Raw genomic sequence first — 21,778 nt, forward strand, 5'->3', positions numbered from 1 at the left:
AGGCTAAAGTGAGGACAGTTCAAGGGCCCGCTAAGAAAGGCTCTTGCCAGGCTTGTCGGAAGTTAACCCATGCCGAGAACTGCCAGTATCATCCCGAAATGTCGCTTGCGCGCAGCGACGGTTGTTCCAGAGTCGATTTGCTATATGATTTAGTTCTGTTAAAAAGTGGCTCATGCAGTAGCGCTTCCCTCTTTTTAAAGCGTTGTCTCCAGCGTATCTATAAAACTTTCATCTCTCTCTTTTTCGTGCTCACAATTCAACCGCATGCACTGATCTTGCAGCGAGAAAGCGCCTGCGTTAACCTCCCACAACGCTTCCGTAAAAAAATAGTCTCCATGCACCGTACGTAGAATACAATAACTTTTCTTACGGCATGTGGTACGGGTTCTCCTCGAATTTCCTGAAACGGCAACAGAAAGAATGCAGACTCATTTGTTACGAGGTGCCCGCAACCACGCGTGACCCGCTCGTATAGGGTGTGCTAGATGTGAGCAGAGCTATTCGGTCATGGCACTTGCAAGGCTCCCCTTATGGGTCTTGCGTTTCAGAGTCCGGACAAAGCGATTGGAAAAAACTGCGGGGGAGCATAGGCAACTTTGCGACGTGAAGCAAATGGGCAGAGTGCTAGATTGTGACATATGGTTTTTGTATTTTGCATAGGCGACCACATGACGTCATCCTGATTTAATGAGAATGCCATTAAACACCATCCTCATTATTCAGTAGCATCCCCATGTCATGATGTCCGGGTGAAGTTAAGAATTTGAGCTGGTGTTCAGGGACTGGCGTGACTGAAGAACTCTGCTGGTATCGCGATGTTAGTTAATAATGTTCGTTAATACGATGTTATGTTAACGTTGGTTAATACGTCTCTGTCGCCAGAAAGGGATGCGTATAGAGACCGGTAGTAGACGGAAGATGAAAAAATAAGGGCACCAACTTACAGGAATTTTCCTTCCCTGAAAAAAAGAAGAATTGGAAACACATTTATCAGGCCGCCGTCGATGCCAATCAACCTTGTGACAGACTTTCAGTGCAGTGATTCTCATTTGTCCAACTAATGTGTCTGCAATTCAGCTGCTCCATCTTTAACGATTTCCAGTAAGACACGGTGGCAAAGAAACGCTAGAGACTAGAGGAACGGTGTAGGCTGCACTTACGGATCCTTAACAGGCCGCCTGTTAAGAAAAGAAAATCACAAGTGCAGTCTTAGAAGAACGTACGTGTGATTATGCCGCAAACTATATGAGCCAGAAATAAAACTGGCAAAGTTGCACAAAGGAACAGTCCGGGAACTATCTGTCGATTGAAATATTACCTTTCCTCTAATATGTAAATACCACATACGCGCATCTGCTTTTTCTATGAAAAAAAAAGATATGAAATATTGTTCAATATGCAACCTGGATTTCGTGTCGAAAGTATTTTCAGATTTGATACCGAATTCTCTTGGGTATGTCTAATGATCTCAGCAAGACTTTCGGTAGCAGATATAACAGTAACAGTAGTAGTAATAAACTTGGACGAAACCTATTCTCGGACATATCATACGGAACATTCAGCGACTATGGCAAGTTTGCGCAAACATAAGTTAAGGGCGGTATGCAATACGAACGTGAGAAAATTAATGTACATAGAACTCGGATAACTGATGCTTGGAGATGGAGTTGCTGTATGTGGCTTAGCTTCGCCATCTAGACTAAACGCTATAAATGAAATTTTGACAAGATATCCCACAATATCGTTTACGGAACGAAACAATGTAACTAACCTCCATTTGTACTGGCCAGTCGGCGCTTTAAAGCCGCTGTAAAAGCAGAAAACAGAGAAGCACAACTTGTGATCGGCGGTGTCAGGCGAAAAAAAAAAAACTCGCATAAAAGATGACAAAGCAGAGTCATTCCGGATGAAGCCGAATATAAGAACTCCATTCAATGTTGCTTAAACCCTGAACAAGTAAGTTTCACAACGAAATTTCTGCAGTACCAACTAGGTCCCCGGCAAGTCCTTACGTCGACTGTTGAAATTAAACATGCGGCACTGGAATGCGAAACATCCACGTCGTTCGGTGTAAACCGGAATTGAGAACGTCCACGTGACAGAAATAATAGAAAAAAAAAAAGAAATTCGGGTAAGCAGCCTATGCAGGCGGCTTGTCAACGCGCCCAATTAGGAGCACTGCGTTTTGAAGAAACCACCCACTAAGCAATCTGCTTCGTGTCGCATATTGAATAACCTTAACGAAAGGTTTCCGCAATGACCGCTGCAGGTGTATTGTGACTAAGCCCTGCATATGGAGACGCATTGCTCACCTTGGCGCGTAGCTCACGCTGAACCCCGTCGACTTGTCGTCCGCTGGACTTTCCCTGATATATGAAAATTGAAATAGCGGCAACGTTAGCGCTTCACATCGCATGTTCGAAGTGCGGCTCGTTGTTTTTTAGCGCGGTGTTTGCAGACTGGAATACAATTATCGTACCAAGGCAGCTTCTTATATGAAGAGCTGTTTCTTCCGGACCTGGGCTTCACATGGACACTTTCTTATCCTTGTATTCAGGCTTCTTTAGTTAGTTCTTTCTGTTAATTGTTTTTTTCTGTTATAGCTCAGCGGGCGCTATGACTGGACTCTGGAGTAAATATCGCAACACAGAAAGTGACGGAGCAACAGTACAGGATATTTTTGCGTCAACATGATGCAGGGCTCCAGTACGCAACATTATCTGACGCAGGACAAAAAGAAAAAAAAGAAAGGAGGAAAAAGGAAAGGCGCTGGAAAACCAGGTAAAGCAGCAAAAGAGCCCTTCTTTTGGGCAGCTATAACAGCAACGGAGAGAGGCCTCGTGTTCCGACAATATACTCTTGAGAGTAGTTCTGCAACTGCAATTAAGGGGGGCGTGAACTACTTTGCAAGTCGCCTATTGCTCTATAATAACGATTAAAAAAAAAAAAACATGTTCCGAAATTTGAACTCACACGGACTCCTCGACTTCGACGCCTTCGTAGAGGTAGTCGTCCATCTTCATCAGGTACTTGGAGAGCTTCAAGCCTACGGCGATCTGGGTGGTGAACATCCCGCACACCATCCACACCGCGAACCAGATGCCGTTCTGGTAGGAAATAGATTTGAACCAATGAAAGACTCGTCTCAAATTTTTTTAGAAGACATGGCCGACATAGATTCGGTGTACGTGACAGCTGTTCGTGAAGGAGCAGCTGCATCGCTATTTCTTTCTTTCTTTCTTTCTTTCTTTCTTTCTTTCTTTCTTTCTTTCTTTCTTTCTTTCTTTCTTTCTTTCTTTCTTTCTTTCTTTCTTTCTTTCTTTACACTGCCCCCCCTCCATCCCGTTACACCTATACAAGAAATAAAACATATATAATTATGGGGTTTTACATGTCAAAACCACGATCTGATTATGAGGCGCGCCGTTGTGGGGGCCTCCGGAAATTTGGACCACCTGGGGTTCTTTAACGTGAACCTAAATCTAAGTACACGGGTGTTTTCGCATTTCGCCCCCACCGAAATGCGGCTGCCGTGGCCGGGATTCGACCCCGCTCATCGTCATCAGCCCGACCACATGGCCACTGAGCAACCACGGTGGGTCAACCTACACAGGAGTGGAATAAGAGCGCAAAAAGTGGAAGAGAAATATATTTAGTAATGTTAATAGCTGCAGTAACCAATAATACCCCCTATTGAGAAATTCGACTGAAACCGTCGGATTATCATTGTCAACGTCAAGCGGTATAGAGGTATGCTGGGATATGCTGTCAGGGTCACGTTTAGCTCGATTGTTTTACAGTACGAGGTGTGTGGGCGCTGGGAGGAGCATAATGCAGATAGCGGGCCTTTCTTGAACATACATTAAAGAAATTCGCGGCCGGTGTGCCCAACTTTGCCGGCCTATCCTTACGTGCAGTGAGCGCCATCGGTGTGTGATAAGGAACGAGCACGAGTTTTACGCGTTACACAATAATCTGTTCAAATAGAAAATAATCACTGCAAATACTTATACAAGTATATGTCTTAACTTTCACTTGTTATGCGGCATACGAAGATATATGATCATAGGAATATTTTTTTACGAGGCGCAGGGAAACTCCTAACACCGAGACTTTACACATGCAGTAAAAACTTCGTTGTAGCGAAATCGCTCTGTTCGAAGTATCGGTTTGCTAGAAGCTATCGTAGGCCCTGACCGCAGTGCAGGCGTCTTAGAATTATTCGAAGTCCAGTGACACCATACGGTGCTCAATACAAATTACGAAGCGGCAAATCTGTGCGGGATCGCTCGGGTGCAGCCCACACGACGACCTGTTTCCTCGTACAACTGGCCGACACGGTGAGCTCTCCGAAGGTCACGTAAGTGGCGACAGTTTCTTCATAGACTGAATCCATCAGGGGATGGGACCGCATACCTCGCAACAGTTCACGGGCGTCCGCAGAATTTAGCCATGATCTGGAGCGGCATTATTTCAGTAGACGTGCTACCATTGGAGTGAGAATACCACATTACTGCGATTCCATTGCAGCTGCTCCAGTTTTATCGAAACACTGTTTATAACAACGTAAATTTTTCTAACCACATGACTTCGTTATAAGGAGAATTTACTGCCAGCTGTACACCTTGGGTTAAAGCTCTCGCATATTTGTTGCACTACGAGCCCCTCACCATGCATTGTAAGGTACCGTCACAGAAGACGTGGAGGCATTGCACGTAGAAGTCCCGGAGGGGCTTGCAGTCTCCGACACTCGTGAACACCTGTACGAGAGAGAGAGAGAGAGAGAGAGAGAGAAAGGAAGAGAGAGACACACACCTTCGATAATAAAGAACCGCTGCAGGCGTGTTTCAAAACGGGGAGTGGGCGAGTCAGACGAAATTACTACAGAGCCAGGGTCAAGGAATCGGAATATCGAATGTCTCGCACCTAAAGTTACGCAGAGCTTGAATTTGGGCTAGTTAGTGAAGCTCCATATTTTTTGCGCTAGCGTGTGGAAGCAACTCGGACAAAGACGAACGCAAAGAACGAAACTGAACAGGTGAAGCAGAGAAGATTGTTTTCTTCCGCTGTGAGTTTTCGAATACACGCAAGTTGGCAGTTTGTGCTTCACCTGTTCATTCTTGTTGCTTTGTGTCCGTCCTTGCCCAAGTTGTTTCCTGACGCTAGCGCTAGAAGATGTAAACGAAAGATACCTTCAAGAAGCAGACAAGTCCTCCCAAATTTTGGTCACGCTTCGGATATGCCAGCGATTCATTCATTTTGAAGTTGACATTGGTGCCCGACATAAGGAGGACAATGAATGCCTGCGATTCTCTGATCTGCTATTATGGAATGGGGCTTGTTGCCCCTTGTCTCCGTCGTGAGTTCATAGACTATCATATAGTTATAGCCAGTACCTAAGCATACTACAATCGGTGGAATACCGGAACAACGGTGATACAGGCTTTCCGTAGAATCGCTGGTGCGCCATCTTGCGACGCTTTCTTGAACCACAATTTGTCAGAAACAGTTTTGTGTTGCGTGATATATGAGGGACAAAAAACGAAAGCAGCATGAGTTCAGCTATGTACGCCTATTATTTTATACGTATCCGTATTGTGTATCCAAATATATGCGCAATTTCATTCCGAAACACCTGCTGGCTAAGTTATCTACCGCTGCAACGGGAAAGTGTTTCAGTGATGTAATGCGAGGCTGGCAGTGCAATATTATGCTGTGTCAGCGTGACACTCTGTTTCACACGCACAACGATAGCAATTTTCAAGTGCTAATAAATACACATTTCCCGCAAAAAGAGCGCACAAGGTAAACACATCGACGACTCAGTGGAGCACTTCAAATGTGGGTTGTCAATGAGTCTCTTTTTCTCTGTGTGTCTTCTAATCAGCAACTTCGCATTTCAGCAAATAACAACTAGGCTAACAAAGAGACCAGTACTGATTGTGTGTCGCAGAAACGTAACACACACACACACACACACACACACACACAAACACACACACACACACACACACACACACACACACACACACACACACACACACACACACACACACACACACAAACACACACACACACACACACACACACACACACACACACACACACACACACACACACGCACGCACGCACGCACGCACGCACACGCACGCACACACGCCCACACGCCCACACGCACACATACACACACGCACGCACACGCACACACACACATCAAAGCGAAGGCGTCCTCGCTCTCGGTGGTCAGTGTCCAGCAATGGAGTACCATTGACCGTAGAGAATATTAGTGAATCGCTACCCCTTTACTGTTGGTAGCTAGGCCTGTACCTGGAGCCTAGCTACCAACATGGTCAAGCAGCGACTGCGCATGCGTAACGCGTACATAACTGGCTGGTGGTGGAGACGGCACGGTTAACGATCAGGCGGTGGCGGTGTGCTAAAACAAATAAATAGAAAAAAAAAGAAATAAAAATCAAATGAAGAGCTTACCGCTTTCCTCGTGAGGTCGAGTTGGCTCAAAGGCGCGCGAACGCTTTCATTCGTATACTCGAGGTACTCCTGCAAACGTGAGAAAAAGCGAAGGAAACATGTTCATGTCGAATGAACCATAAGTAACCGCCGACTTCCCTTACTCCTCCATATATAAACACTCTACGCCGCTATAACCCAAAAACTATACTAGAATCACATTCGACTCTCTTATTTCATTCTTTTTATGCTATTTTATTTTTTTATTTTGACTTTTTATTCTTGGCCCTTTAATGAAGGCCCTGAGTTTCGAAACTTTAGAAAGAAGTACCGGCTCATCTCTGAACGCTGTAAATAATTTACTGCAATAGCTTTTTCTTCGAACCAGTTTGGTATCGCTTTCCATGGTTTTTCATTATTGCTAGGCATTCTTTGCCCACATTCTGGGTATATTACGTGGTAGGTAAACAAATAGGTGTTTCCTGTCTCGTCACGCTTTGAACCTCTGTAATAAAAAAAATAAAATGCAAGACTGACACTGTAATTGGACCTCTGCATGCCTTCCAGCACAGCGCTGCAACGCTGTAACCATTATAGGCCACGATCGCACGCACACTAGACTCTTGTGCCAAAGCCGACTAGCTATTTGAGACACCTTGCGCGCGCTCAAAGGGCCGTTTTCTCGTGTTCTGCCCTCACGAAGCTCGCGCTTTGAGACGTCATGTTAAGGCTTTATAGCTTTTTACAGCTGCGTACCTGGAGGGTAGCTTTTATAGCAATATTATGTGGGCCTCTCTGAAATGACCTTTCTGTAATCTTCAATCGCGTTGAGGTCGAGGGCCTCCATATGGAGCAAACAATGAAAAGACGGAAATGTCTAGTCAGTAAACCTTTAAGTTTATAGGTCACTATATCCAGTATCTAGGAACTTTTTCTTTTTTTTCCCACGCTTTATCACAAGAGATAACATAGACCTCAAGGTCGCTATACCAGGTGTATTTAACAGGTTGCACGTATTCATTCATGTGACCATTCATTTTCATGCAACGTTTGTTCAGCGAACATTTACTATGCACATTGTTCTAGCTTCTGTACATTTTCCTGAAACGATGCCCAACTTACTTTTCTTCTTTATTCTTTTCTTTCGTTCTTTTGGTATCACATGATGCCGAGCGCTTCAAAGTAGTTCAGGACTCCAGCACAAATACTGGCAGGCCTTTAGTCCTGAAGCTGCTGGACATTTCAGTAAAGGAATTCAACAAATTCTGGACTGACTGAACTACCTCACATTATGTTCATGTCTGCTGCCCTTTTCCTGCGTGGTACTTAGCGTGTTACTTCTTTTATTTTTAACCGTTTATCCTCGCGTAGACAAAGTTCACATGAGAACGACGCGGCCAACTCACCTTGTTCATCGAGGCTTGTAGTGCATTACGATACGCAGCATCACTCCCGAGTGCCGCGAAACCTTCCTTCCACCTTGCGGACACACTCTTCCGGCAATGTAAAAAAAAAAAAAAATCGAAATTAGCGAGAAGCGTATGAGACGATGCGCCGGCGCTCGGTTGAGGTTGCAATAGACGCCGGATGGGCTAACGAACTCGTAAATTCAGCGGCAACACAAAACGACTCTTCGATCCACGTAAGAGAGAACCTTTTCGTCGTGTATTAGAAGGAATGAAATATATGAAGCAAGCAGAGATGCTTGCCTAATTTGCTTAATTCCTCCAAGACATGCTCCAAGACAAGCCTGGAGGAATTAAGAGCCCTTACCTTAATTAAACTATAATCTTAATAAGCAAAGAGGGAAACGATGGATAGGGGAAGAAAAAGGAAAGTTACAACTTGCCGCCAGTGAGAAACGAACTCGCAGCATATCCTAGGGCTAATAATGCAAAGAAGGGGTAAGACGTGCGGATACGGACACGAGTGGACAACACGAACGCCGTTGTTACCACTTCTCTCCTTCTCTCATTTCTTTCACTTCTCTTGCGTGCGTGTCTGCACGCCTTACCCCTTCTTTGCATTATGAATCCTTACAAACTAGCTCAGCTTTCTGTCGTTCTAAAATATCCTAGGGCTAGATATATCATGCGCATATTGTTGGCCAGGAACTTATGATGTATTCTGCATTTCCGATCTTGCGGTGTCGTGGCGATTGTGCGGTATCGTCATCAAGCGCGCGCGTTGCGGTGTGACGGGTCAGGTGAGCGTACGTCTCCACCGCTAGCCCGGCCGTGGATTCGCACGGTTGTCCGCGCGGCTGAGCGCGTACGCCACCCACGCACTACCTTGCAGCTACTCTGCGGCTGGTGCAAAGTTCGGGCGAGCCAACGTGGCTGTTGGCTGCAGGTACGCCCTCTTTCCGTGCGTCTACAGTGCTGGCGGTAGTGTAATCTGAAGTCTCCGAAACGCGTTGAAGGGAGAGGCAACAGAAACGTTCGTCAGCGCTGTTGAGACGCCAGTGCTGTGACAGCCAGTGTTCGGTGTGATAGGGTGATGTCTGCCCATATGTATATTATGATACCATCGACAGATGCTCAAGAGACGAGCCTGCCGCAAGAAATACGATGAAGTGTCTGGGCTCTTTGCGCGAGCGAGTGTCTTCCTGGTGGTCTGGCTCCAGTGTAAATATCGTGTATATCTTATGTGAAAAAAACTTTTTGTGCGCAAACAAACAGGGACGAGGAAGAGGAGCAACACAAGGACGAGCACAAGGACGAAGCGCTCGTCCTTGTGTTGCTCCTCTTCTTCGTCCCCGTTTGTTAATAATTATGGGGTTTTACGTGGCAAAACCACTGTCTGATTATGAGGCACGCCGTAGTGGGGGACTCCGGAAATTTCGACCACCTGGGGTTCTTTAACGTGCATCTAAATCTAAGTACACGGGTGTTTTCGCATTTCGCCCCCATCGAAATGCGGCCGCCGTGGCCGGGATTCGTTCCCGCGACCTCGTGCTCAGCAGCCTAACACCATAGCCACTGAGCAACCACGGCGGGTGTCCCTGTTTGTTCGCGCACAAAATTTTTTAAAGAGATTAATCTGTTCCAACTAGGCCGACTCGCAGTTATGCTTTCTCTTGTCTGTGTCTTCTCACACGTAACAATATACATAACTCTGCTTCTTGACAGGTCCAATATGAAAGGACAGGCTTCTCCAAAGAAGCACGAAGCGTTTGCCATTTATCCCTCCCTCCTTCGAAAATAGAGCGGCAGCCACATAAATGCGACAGTCGACTCCATGGCGACTGTCGCATCTATGTAAACGCGGCTATTGACCTCCTGCACATGGCACCTTCTCGTCTGCACCATCTTTTAGGCGCTGGTTCGCTGCTGTCGAGTTGTACCTGCAAAGGCTGAAATGGACCAACTGATTTTATTTCACACCTGAGGCACAAAAAGCTCCTTCATAATGGCGAGGGATTTAGTGGCAAGGACGCCTCCGAAGAAAGCAAATGCAGGGACATGGACAGGAAGGATAAGAAACGACAGCGGGACTATGTGTAAACCATCACGATCACCATCATCATTAGCCTGTTTTTATGTCCACTGCGGGACGAAAGCCTCTCCCGGCGATCTCCAAGTGCCATTGTCTTGCGCTAGCTGATTCCAATTTGCGCCTGAAAATTTCCTAATTCTACCACCCCGCCTAATTTCCTGCTGTCCTCGACTGCGCTTCCCTTCCCTTGGAAACCATTCCGCAACATTCACGCGTCTCTGATCATAGCGGCCGCTGGACTGTGGAGTATAGAAGGGGCGCGCACACTCGATATCAGTGCCGCACCTATGTATGCGTGAGCCAAACCTCATAACGTGAGATAAAACTCCTCCATTCTAGAATAAGGGGTTTTAACGTGAGAGCGTTGGTGGCGCCATCTCGTGGTGGTGCCTGAAAACACGCATATTGACTTGAACATCAAACTAGGGCACGTTTCTTTCTTTTTTCTCTCTCTTCGCTTTCTACAAACATCCGCGTCGTGTTGTTGGTCTTATAGGTTTCAATCTGAATTAGCGAGAAGCTTCATCTGGACTAAGGTGACTTCTCACTACATCAACAATATAAGACCCCCCTCCCTCCCCCCGGAAAATTGATATTTCGGTGTATTAACCGAAATTCTACATTATGAGGGTATAGATTGCTGCGAGTTGAATGTAGTGCTCTTTTGTGTTCTACATGAGCGTAGAAAAGGATATTCCGGGGTCTCACCTTGACGTCATCAGTCGACTTGACGGTACCGGTTACCTTTGCGCGAGGAGAACGTATTCGTTTCAGACATCATCGTTGTAATATACACCGCTAGTAATTTCGTAGGAACACTTTAGATAATTCCTCATTAGGTTAATTATGAGAGAGACCTAGAATACTTAAGTCGCTTTCACCACGCGACCAATCTATTGACCTTTTTCTGCCTTTTATTTCACAGGTAACGCATGGGCCGTGCCTGTGAGGGAGGACGAAAAGAGGGGTTTAGCCTCCTTGACTGGGTTCTGACCCCGCCGGGCGCATCACCAACATTATGCTATAGACATAGCACAAGTCAAGATTACCGGGTAGCAAATAAATGATGGCTAAGCAGTAAATTCAAGAAGCAAACACTAATTATACGGAAACGGGATAAGCATAAAAGCATAATTGAAGCCGCGTGGCACAAAGAAAAATTACGTGATACAACAGTACTTACGAGTGCATTAAAGAAGATGAGAGAACGCGACATTTGCACACGAAAGATCAATGAAATTCAAATAATTTTTTGACGAGTGAGGAACACCAATCTACATGTTAAACAAAAACCGTATTTCTTGTTCGAAATGGCAGCGCGTACATGCCTTTGCCATATCAATTAGGAAAGGGTAATAATTACAGTAAAAGCGTAACCTGATAGTCGGTGTTTTGCTTGCCATAATTTGTTCCAGGTTTTTCTATCACAATTGCATGTTCTACGCGAGTAGTAATTGACCAACGTTTTTGTTCAGACAAGCAGGAGTAAATTCATTGCAATTCTCACAATTAGGTTCATTATATTATCTCTTCGTATACATACGTGTGATAACTTTATCTTGTAATTGGAGCTAAATGGATAAGTATTCCGTGAGTCCATATTTACTGTTATGTTTCCAGCATACCAAGTTATCAGTGATTGTATGACCCTTCTCCGTAAAGCAAAAAGCATGACCCGATCAGTTCTATTTCCGATTCCCCATATCAATAAACATTAGTTAAGATGTTAATTAATGAACGAAAAGAACGTTTGTCTTCTTAACCATGTTGACAAAAATGCTGCACACACGGTTTAATAAGCCAATGAATTTCGGCACCTTAATTCTAATCACTTCACATCAGCGCAGCTATATGAGCAAAACGCAACTTCTGCACTCCAATTCTCCAAGAATAGTTACCGACCTTATCAGTTGGCCATCTTCCAGGGAAGCCTGTTAACAAACGATACAGCTTCTACCATTGGCTATATTGTTGTATTAAACAGCCACCAGAAATTGAGGTTTTCTTTGCTCGAGCGAGCTCGGTAATGCCATTTTTTTGTAACAAAAAATAGTCTACAATATTGTTTCATCTTTCTGTGTCAAGCTTCTCGCCAGAAAACCTGGCACACTAAACGTTCAGTCGATCGACATTTTTTAGCGTCTCAAAGCATCACTAAGGTTATGATAGACGCCGTAATGAAAGGCTAGGAATTCATTTTGACCTGCCGCGCCTGCTTAACATGAACGTTAGCCTAAGTACGATGGGCGCCTTTGCGTAGTGCCCATATCGGGGTGCAGTCATCACGGTGTCGCCTTGAACCCGCGACCTCGGAGCGTACGAATGCTTACGCCGTGCCCCAGATCCCCGCTCCCCTCTGCCCCCCCCCCCCCCCGAAAGAAAAAGAAGAACGAACTGTGGCCATCACACCATCATGGCAAATACGAAAGAAACAGCAACATATGCGCCAAACAAAAATAGTTCCGTGAACATTCGGAATAAAATAAAAAGTCCGCCTGTCCTCATCATCGCGACACCCATCGCTCAAAGTAAGCATTCCTTTAGTTCATAGTCCGCTAAATACACTTGTTTACGATAGCGATTTATATGTGACGTCTGTACTGGTTACTGCAGCCTATATTGCGCATCGTAGCTGCGGCAGAGGTATTTAATTATGCAATATTTTGCTTGCACTTTGAGGTTATGCTTTTACTTTCGCGTGGTTAATGTAATCTTCTTTTTCTGAAAGCTCTCCTTTGTGAATGTGTGAAATCATTAAAGAAAAGAAAGAAAAAGAAAGAGAATAATCTTGAAAACACGATGCGAAGGTGCAATGAAATATCGGAGGCAGCATACATGATTCGCCGAGTTCATGTTAAATGGCGCTAGAATACCACACCACGGCACTAATGGCCACCGTGGACTCTGTCCCCAACTTACTTTCAGTAAGTTTTTGCCTGGAATACTAAGGGTTTAGGTGCAAGTGTGAGTCCACTTACAGCTGACGACGCATTTAGGGAGCTCAAATCGTCCAACGCGTTCTTCGCATCGTTGAGCTTGACAGCGAGGCCAGTGGGCAGGGCAAAGCTACTCGACAACGTCAAGGCCTTGTTTTCCTCCAGGAATTTCAGGTACATGGGGTACCCCTGGGCATCGATGGGGTGGCAAAAGCATGAGTGGTAAACTACCCCCTTTTGAAAAAAAGAAAGGCAACGACAGCGGTGCTGAAAAGTTCTTATTGTTGGAAGTAATCGCTTGACTTTAATTTAACTACACTTTCAAGAAGACTTCTGGCGTTTCCCCAATGTAACACGTAATGTTATGGTTTTAGAAATATACCAGCAGTTCAAATAATAATAAATTCAGTTAGCTTCATTCCCACGCCGTAAAAATGCGGTGTAACTTCTATGCACTTTCCGCAAGACAACTACAGGAGAGAATGCAAAGCGCGGCAGCCGGAAGCAAACATTGTGAACTAACCATGCGTAGTCTGTAACTTCAATATTCCGATCAGTTATTATTCAATATTCCCAATCGCAAAGCAGCCGGCTACCTTAGACAGTAAACCTGAATGAACAGTCGTTTAATAAAACCTGTATAATTTGAACCTAATTAATTATGATTTCATCGTCCCTGCACTCACGTGTGTAGTGAACATCATTGACGCGACGGTGATGTCCGGATGCGTTGACAAATGCACTAGTGGCGTCGTACCGTTGCACTTGCTGGGGAAGAAAAGAATAACTTCATTAAGATTCAAGGACTAACTTCATTAGGCTTCATTAGAAAGTACCCTGTTGGGGCTTTCAAATTCACATTCAGACCGGCAAACTTGCTGGATCTTGTGTTCTGCTGGGGTGTTCGAACTTCGAAATTTCAGAAACAAATCGAATGATAACGTTCAAGACAAAAGGACCTTCGAATATCGAATCGAATGTCGAACATGTTTCTCGTTTATTAACAATGTGACATAGGGTTTGTGTGGGGTTCGTTTGTTAAAACCAAGAAAGCTTACTCACATCGTAATGCCGTTCAGAACAAGACGGCCCGTGCACTGAAGCGCTGGCAGATCACAAACACAGGAAAAACACGCCGCCAAATGCACGTTGGCTCCTGTGCTAGTCGAATGAGCAAAGTGTAATGCTACAGTACCGCACGTAGTTTTAAAGGGGTGGAAACGTGGCAAGAGAGTTCAGATTAGGAAGACTTTAGCGTCGATTGAGCCAGTAAGTTGGTAAACTGCCTAAAGTTGAGGCATATGCATCCTCGACTGGAAATTATTGAGAAGAGGTTAACTGCGTTAGCTAGTAAATTTGTCTACTGTGCAAATGGTGCCATCTGAGTAGCAAAAACGGCTATATTGCAGGAGAGTTCTTCAGAACAGTCGCCACTTGCATCAGCCTTTCTGCAAGGTACACATGAATGAGCGTTTTCACCTCTTGTACTCGAATTAGAACTAATATTCGACAACATCAGATAGGGAATTCTCAAATAGACTGCAAATAGAATTATCTAGACTACTCTGTCCCTATTGGAAATTCGAAACATTGGCCACATTTCTGGTAACACCCCTTATTCTTTTCGTTCTTTGTAGTCGGGTTCTTGTCTGCCGTCAGCTGCCTCCGCAAGACTGACCTTTGCGACAAGTTCCATGAGAACACGAGGTGTGGATTCAAACCGTACAGAAACAAGGTAACGCCTGTGCTGTCTTCTAATGTCGTTGCGCAACAAAAATTTGGAGGACGCTTAAGCTTCGCCTTCAAGAGTGGAACGCGATAGCGTTATCGCACCCCGTTCGCACCGCCCACTCATTCGCTCGGCATGCTCTTGAGTAACACAGACATAGTTTTCATATGCAACACTTGTAAGTCCACAGCACAACGCAAGGGTATTGGGGCATCCTCGCACCGATCCCCGCACGAAGCCACCGCGCTCAAACGAGACGAAGGGGAGAAGCGGGTGAGTGGCGCGCCACCTGTCGGGGCAGCGCCGTACAATGCGAGGAGGGGTCTTCTGTGTTTGCCGCAAGATGGTTTGGCGTGTGCGCCAAGCATAGAAGAAATGTAGCGGAAACGTACTTCGGTACTCGTTTAACGGCGACTTCTGGAATTTACATGCTCATAATTACCTATATACACCGCAGTATAACTTTCTACGGCACGTTTCTAAGGCAACACCGCATTCACTGGAGGCACTTTTGTCCCGCTTTGAACCATCGAACTCATGGCTTAGCGACAATAAAGAAAAAAAAAACTCATGGCCTAGTGGTAGCATTTCCGTCTCACACCTCGGAGACCCTAGTTCGATTCCCACCCAGCCCATCTTGCAAGTTGCTTTTATTTATGAATTGCCTTGCGGAATTTTTCCCTCACGGCCAACGCCGCCGACGCCGACGACACGGGCTTTTCTGCGACACGAGCTCCTTAACGCTATCGCGTTAAAAACATAACTTCGTACTCGTATTTAGCAGAGAACGCTGACCCTTCCCCACACGAATAGCATCCTCGGGAAACCTGAGGGTTTCTCTAAAGGGCACGCTACTATGTTTGGGCATTACAAGCAGGCAACTTCGGTGCGTATAGGCCAAGTTCTTACGATCGCGTTTGCAAAGTATAAAATAGTGCAGCCCACGAAAAGAGCTGAACTTTCAAATCAGATCCCGTGCGCCCTTCCACCGAGGCAGCTCCGGTACCTATGTGAATGTACGCATTGCCTGCAACGTGGCCCATTGTGGCATTTGAATTCAGTAAATCATGCAAATATGGAGAACATGGCAAACAACTACTGGAAGCAAGCCGCTCCTCACACACAAAAAAGAAAAACGGACAGGATCAACAGTAGTTCGCATCAAGTAATGCGAAGCTTCCGTGATTTCTAGCGAATCGGTTATACGAATAATGTAACTGTTGCGGTAGCGATCGGTTACGTAGAGATGAAAGGCTGTAGTGGTTATACTTAAAACGAATAAGACAATGTTTCTAACGGCAATATATGGAACTGAAAGCGAACTAAAACCCAGTGGTGTGTGCTTAGTGGCCTCAAGGCGCATACCCAGTCGCCCCAGTGGCACATAATTTTAGACTGCGCTATCACCGGGATCGGCCCACCTGAACGGTGAGACACCACCATGTGCGCTAGCATGTGGCTGCACTTAGAGAAGAGTGTTTCGCATTAAAAGGGAGGTAGGGCTAGCGAGGTAAAACGTAAAAGCTCGATCCCTAAGCTTCGGTATCGGAGAAGGCACGTTGCCTGCGGACGCTGGTCGAGGCAAAGTGTGAGACCAGCTACGTCGACTATGAAGTTGGTCCGCTGGCAACATAGTGACGCGACTCAAGTTTCTCGTGTCTTAAAATGAACCGAATTGAAACATTCTTGCGGTAAAACTCTCCTCAGACGATACATGACTTCGCGTATACAACCATATTTTTTAATTTTTTTTTATTCAAGTATCCTAAAGGCCCATGCGGGCATTACGTAGGGATGTTACAATAAATTAGTGATAGATACAGTACACGTATTGAAAACAGATAATGCATGCTACAATTGTCTTCTGGGGCTTGGGTATGGATCTTTGAAACTAAACAACACCACCACCACCAGTTTGGACCTGAAAGCTTTTCTTTCAAAGCTCAATTTTCATTCATTGGGAGTGAAAGATGTTATAAAAAAAGATGATTGTTTTGCTTGTCCTGTTTTCATTATTTTGCGCTGAAACTTCAGCGCCCGCACGTATAACACGGGGTAATAGACGTCAATTTTTTTTTTCTCCTATTACTGCCATTGCGGAGCCCAAGCAGTTCTATTAACTCGTTGGGTTGAGTATTTGGTCCTTTAGAATATAATGGCAGTCGATGTAGTTACCGATAAACAACTACACGCCAATAGGTGCTGTAAAAAAATTAAGTGGAACCTCCCTGAATAGGAACTATCCAAGATATGCGCAGCATTATGTGGCTGTCGGCGTGGTGCGGAATGTGTTATGCGGGGTAATGATGCGTCGCTTGTGTTGGGGTTTGTGGCGATGTAGTATGCGTTATTTATTTATATATGCGTGAGGAGTACGAGCAGAGAGATTCACAAATTTGCATTGCCGAACATACGCAACCCGCACCTCGCGGACCCACCATGTAATGCTACACACATTTTCGGCAGTTCCAGTAGTTAAGGGACGTTCCGTTTAATGTGCAAGGTGCTCGGCGCGGCATAGCCAACGTGCGCGGCATAACCAACGGCGCGGCATAACCAATCAAAGGCATCGGAGGAGGGACGGCTCAGCGTGTATGTGTACTTAATGCACGAGTGGCGCAGCCTCACGTTTTCATTAGTCACGCTTTCATTAGTCGCCCCATTTGGTCACCTTCCATCCTCACTGGTCGGGTGTATGCCACGGCGTCCCATAGAGCTTGCTATGCCCCTTTTCGTATAGGCTTAGGAATTTCTGGCCTCCTTTCTATGCATGGCGTATGGGGAACGGCGGAAGCGGATGGGCTCACAGAATGCTTCGCGCCGGCGTGCCTATTGTTATCGCGTACAGGGAGTCGTTTGTCACTGTAATCCGGATGGCAGCTACCAACCGCGCACATGATGGGCTTGAACTCCTCATTTTTGTGCTGTATTGGGAGAGAGGTTTTCTGCCTTCACGTGGAATGTTTTCGACCGGCACGCCATATAATGCTACGCATTATTACAGGAACTCACGGCACGTTTGTGGGACGACTTCAAATCGGTGTCGCTACCCGTCATTGTTTGATAATGACTCTTTAATGACTTTCCGATCCTCTTCTTACGGCAAGAGTGGACTTTCTGCTTTCCTAGTAGCGCAAGTACACAAATACAGCTCAACCTTATGTTAACATTATCATGTCCGTAAATACATTATGCAGTAGCTCACGTAACATTGGAACCCTGGGGCACAGACATGCTCGGCAGCACTGGTGCCTCCATCTCCTGACATTCTCATGTGCACAGAACAGAGTTTCCGAACTCGAGTGGCGAACTATCTTCCTCTTATCTGCTTATGTAAGGGTGTTGGCAGCAGCAATCGTTCGCGTATAGCTGGACCTCAGTTTTTTTCTTTCTTTTCTTTTTTGTTTCCGCGAGAACAATGACGTAACACGGCAATGTTCCTAAGCCTTGTGAATGAAGAGAGCATCGCAAGACAATGTTACCAGAGCTGTTCCTGCCGCCTACTGTCCGGTATCCCGTAAACTGCAATACAACTACGGAGAGGCTTAAAATTCCTGTTAGTGAGGTATTCCTTGCGGTATTGGGGTGCGGCTACAAATAGAAAGCCCGTTGTTACGTTTCGCCTACGACGCGCGGTTTAGCCGGCGCGACTGCAACAAAGCGGCAGACATTTTGGCCCGTTCGGCGTCGCCGCTACGCTCCCCGCCAAGCGCGTCCAGGCATGTTCCGATGCCACGTGTCTTCATGTGCGTGTGTGAGTGTATGTGCCATTGTGCCCGACCGGCGGCGATACGATAGCAGGGGTCACCTTCTCCTCCCAGCCATTGTGCCCAACCGGAGGCGATACGACAGTAGGAGTTACCTTCTCCTCCCAGCCATTGTGCCCGACCGGAGGCGATACGACAGTAGGAGTTACCTTCTCCTCCCAGCCATTGTGCCCGACCGGAGGCGATACGACAGTAGGAGTCACCTTCTCCTCCCAGTCTTTGTGCCCGACCGGCGGCGCCACGACAGTATGCGTCACCTTATCTCATTGTACAATCACGTGCTCGTCTATTGAGGGGTTCCTTCTTGCCCTCAACTGCGAGAGTATAAAAACAGCTGCCCCCGGACGCAAAAGGAGGGCTCCGATTTCTTCTGTTGAGAAAAGGGCACTCCCGTCTCTCTACTTCGGTCAACCTGACCGCCAACTCTTTGCGATGTTAAAATAAACAAGTTGTTTTGTTGTTACCAGTCGACTCATGCTTTGCCGGGACCTTCGGATGCTTCCAGTTGTACCCCAGGCCGCCAGGCCAACGCTACCCTTGGGGCTTGCGACCCAGGTACAACCACGGGCGTCAGCGTCGAGTTCCCAACAGGTCGTACCATCGGTGCGACCACAACAACCGTTTCCATCGGTGGGATTCAAACACCGTCCAATTGTTCTTTCTCAGAAATGACGGCGAGCAACCTCTTCTTGAGTGGTTGGATGATCCTGTACACCAGCGACAATACTTGGCGCCGGCCTATCCTATAGATATGCGGGATATCCTTATCCTATATGCGTATATCTTCTGTCCTTGATCCAGCTTCTGCCACGTTTCTCGAGGATTCCCTTCCGGCTCATAGTTGCGCAGTTGATACAACACGCACCAAAACAGACGGCGAAAGGAGTTTTACCTTATCACTTGGCCTGGCTTGTAGGTAGTGTTGTACACTTCGTATTCTTGGTTCTGGATGGGATCCCACTTGCCTTTAATGTACAGTGCTGCTGTTACCTGAGAATGTAGAAAGGAGAGATGCACATAATTAAGCCGGCTTTTTTTATTAGACCCTAGATTACTGAAATTAAAGGAACAGTCAAAATCTGTGTACTCCTTAAGGCGCAATGAGTGAGAAAATGGGGAGAAGAGGGATTCTCAATGTTTATGAACAACTAGAGCACATTGAAGGTGACTGTTTTTTGTAATAAATAGGGAATGCTTCGTGGAAATAAAGTTGAATTTGTGATATGATATATCACGTTCACTTAAAAGGAAATGAAAGACAAATGAGAGAGAAGACAGCTTGTCCACCGGTGGGAGTCGAACCTACTACCTTTCCTGCAAACAGCCATCACCAGCAATCACAGTTTACAATGAATCCGTTAAATGGATAACTATAACGTCATACTTCTAACGCTAAAATGAACATGAAGTCCTTCTTGAATGCTCAATATACAGGTTTTAATAAAAAAGAAACTCACACAGAAAAGATAGTAAAAACACCATCAGATACCAAAGGTACCGACCATGCGTAGAGCGCTACCAGGACACCGTTCAACATGTAAATAATGGTGCAAAAAATTATCCTTTCCTTACCGTTTGCGGAATACCCGAATAATGGACACACTGAGCCCTCAGAGTGCGAGTTCGTGACGCTGGGCTCAACTAAACCGGACAGCATTAAAACTGCAACAACTCTGCTATACTCAACTTCAGGCGTAAAGATGTTGGCAGCAAAAAAAGTGACCATTTAGAGCTTATTTCATTCTCTTTTTTTGATGAGAACAACCGAGTCACATCGCATTTCTAACTCGTCGTGTGGTTGGAAAAAGCGTCACGGAATGTATCCGACTAGGACTGCTGTAGTCCGGTGTACCGGTATTTCGTATGATAAAACTAGAGCGTTTAAGCATGTTTGTAAACATAATAGAGGGTTTTAGCATGTTCGGTATTCCCACAAACACAAAGGCGTTTGCGGATTACTGGGTTACCGGAGGCGTAAACGTTAGCGGCTGAGTTGGTGGCATGATCTTGTGGCGCAGAGCTCAACCAGCTATTATTGCAGCAACCAAGTGTATTCTACTTCGCGGCTGGCGTAAATTTTCGTCAGCAGCATAATCATGAACACGTTGCCCTTTTCAATGCTTTTTGACAAAAGCGCCATGAAACACGAATAGGCGTCTGTAAGGTATTGTGGTTATACGAAGCGCCACACAATGGCGCTACCAGCGTCTGGTAACCCGGTGATCCATAAACACCTTATCGCATACTGGAATACCGGACACGGTGAAACTCTCTATTCATGCGGAATACCAGGAAACCGTAGACGTTAAAAGCAAGAATTGTGGCTCCATCTGTCCTAAAACATTGATGAATGTTAGCGCACACATGTATTATAGTGCCGAATTTCCGGTTTAAAAGCGCCTGCAACAGAATCATTTTGAACGTATATTGGTTCCATTTTTAATATGCTTCGCCGAAAATGCCATGACCTTAAGAAATCCACTCTCAACATTTGTGGTTGAGAAAATTAGCATGAGATTCTGGTGCAAGAATTACAATTAATATATAGACCAACTTCCGGCGCTCGCAGGAGTTTCCAGCATACGCACTACAACAAAGCCAAGCCTTCGAGAAGAAAAGGTGGGATCCGAGATCGGAGGGTGAAATTTGGGTTTCGATTTCGATTTCGATCAGTTTCGATTTCGTACTCCATTCTAACGCCAGTGTCATGTCTCAATGATTTCTCTGGAAAAAAAAAGTGTGCCTTATATTTCGGTAAATGCGGTACATGCAAGGAAAGGGTGAACATCCTTTTGTTACTCATGCCGCGTGTATTTTTTTGCCGAAATCTGCGTTTTGAATTTGACTCTGCAATGGAAATAGACCAGGAACACATGTTTCCGCGCTTGCTGGTAGTGATGAACAGTGGTCGAACAAGAAATGTCGCAGGCGCCAACGTTTCAACAGAGGGACCTGTCGACGTTCCTTCGTGCCGGACGAAAACGAGTCCCCTTCTCGAAACGTTGGCCCCAGCTACGCACCATCGTTCTGAAAATGTTCATCACTTCAAGCCTTCGTCTTTCAGTGAACTACCGCCACACCTGGTGGTGCTACTCACGTTGTCCAGCAGCTGGAGTCCTTCAGCGCCGCCGTACTGGTACGGCATGCAGAGGTATTTGGCTGCTATGACGCCGCTCAGCATGTAGAGGATGGTCGACGGAACCAAGACGGTCGTGAAGAGCCACATGAAGAAGGTCGACCTGGGCGTGAAAAAGGAATGGCGATTGAAGGTGAAACGATCGACACGTAAACTCTGATGCTGTACTCTGCAAGCGCATACCTGCACGAAGCGCAGCACACTGGTGTTGCGAATAACACGATACCAACTGAGTCTTCGACCC

General features: G+C 45.9%; 1 protein-coding gene across 1 annotated transcript in view; it reads right to left on the reverse strand.

Annotated features, from left to right (window-relative positions):
- Positions 1-1,156: 1,156 nt before the first annotated feature.
- Positions 1,157-21,778, reverse strand: part of LOC142563250 (uncharacterized) — a 28,885-nt gene continuing 8,263 nt past the window's right edge. The window contains exons 4-15 of the mRNA XM_075673802.1: positions 21,496-21,637; positions 19,291-19,388; positions 13,589-13,670; positions 12,945-13,091; positions 10,675-10,710; positions 7,875-7,961; positions 6,490-6,558; positions 4,671-4,760; positions 2,974-3,107; positions 2,313-2,366; positions 1,772-1,807; positions 1,157-1,178 (exon numbers count right to left, since the gene is read on the reverse strand). Of these exons, the coding sequence (XP_075529917.1) occupies positions 1,157-1,178; positions 1,772-1,807; positions 2,313-2,366; positions 2,974-3,107; positions 4,671-4,760; positions 6,490-6,558; positions 7,875-7,961; positions 10,675-10,710; positions 12,945-13,091; positions 13,589-13,670; positions 19,291-19,388; positions 21,496-21,637 (997 nt within the window). The remainder of the gene's footprint in view (positions 1,179-1,771; positions 1,808-2,312; positions 2,367-2,973; positions 3,108-4,670; positions 4,761-6,489; positions 6,559-7,874; positions 7,962-10,674; positions 10,711-12,944; positions 13,092-13,588; positions 13,671-19,290; positions 19,389-21,495; positions 21,638-21,778) is intronic.

The sequence above is a fragment of the Dermacentor variabilis genome, chromosome 11 (genome assembly GCF_050947875.1).
Source record: "Dermacentor variabilis isolate Ectoservices chromosome 11, ASM5094787v1, whole genome shotgun sequence".
In the NCBI taxonomy this organism is placed as follows: Eukaryota; Metazoa; Arthropoda; class Arachnida; order Ixodida; family Ixodidae; genus Dermacentor; species Dermacentor variabilis.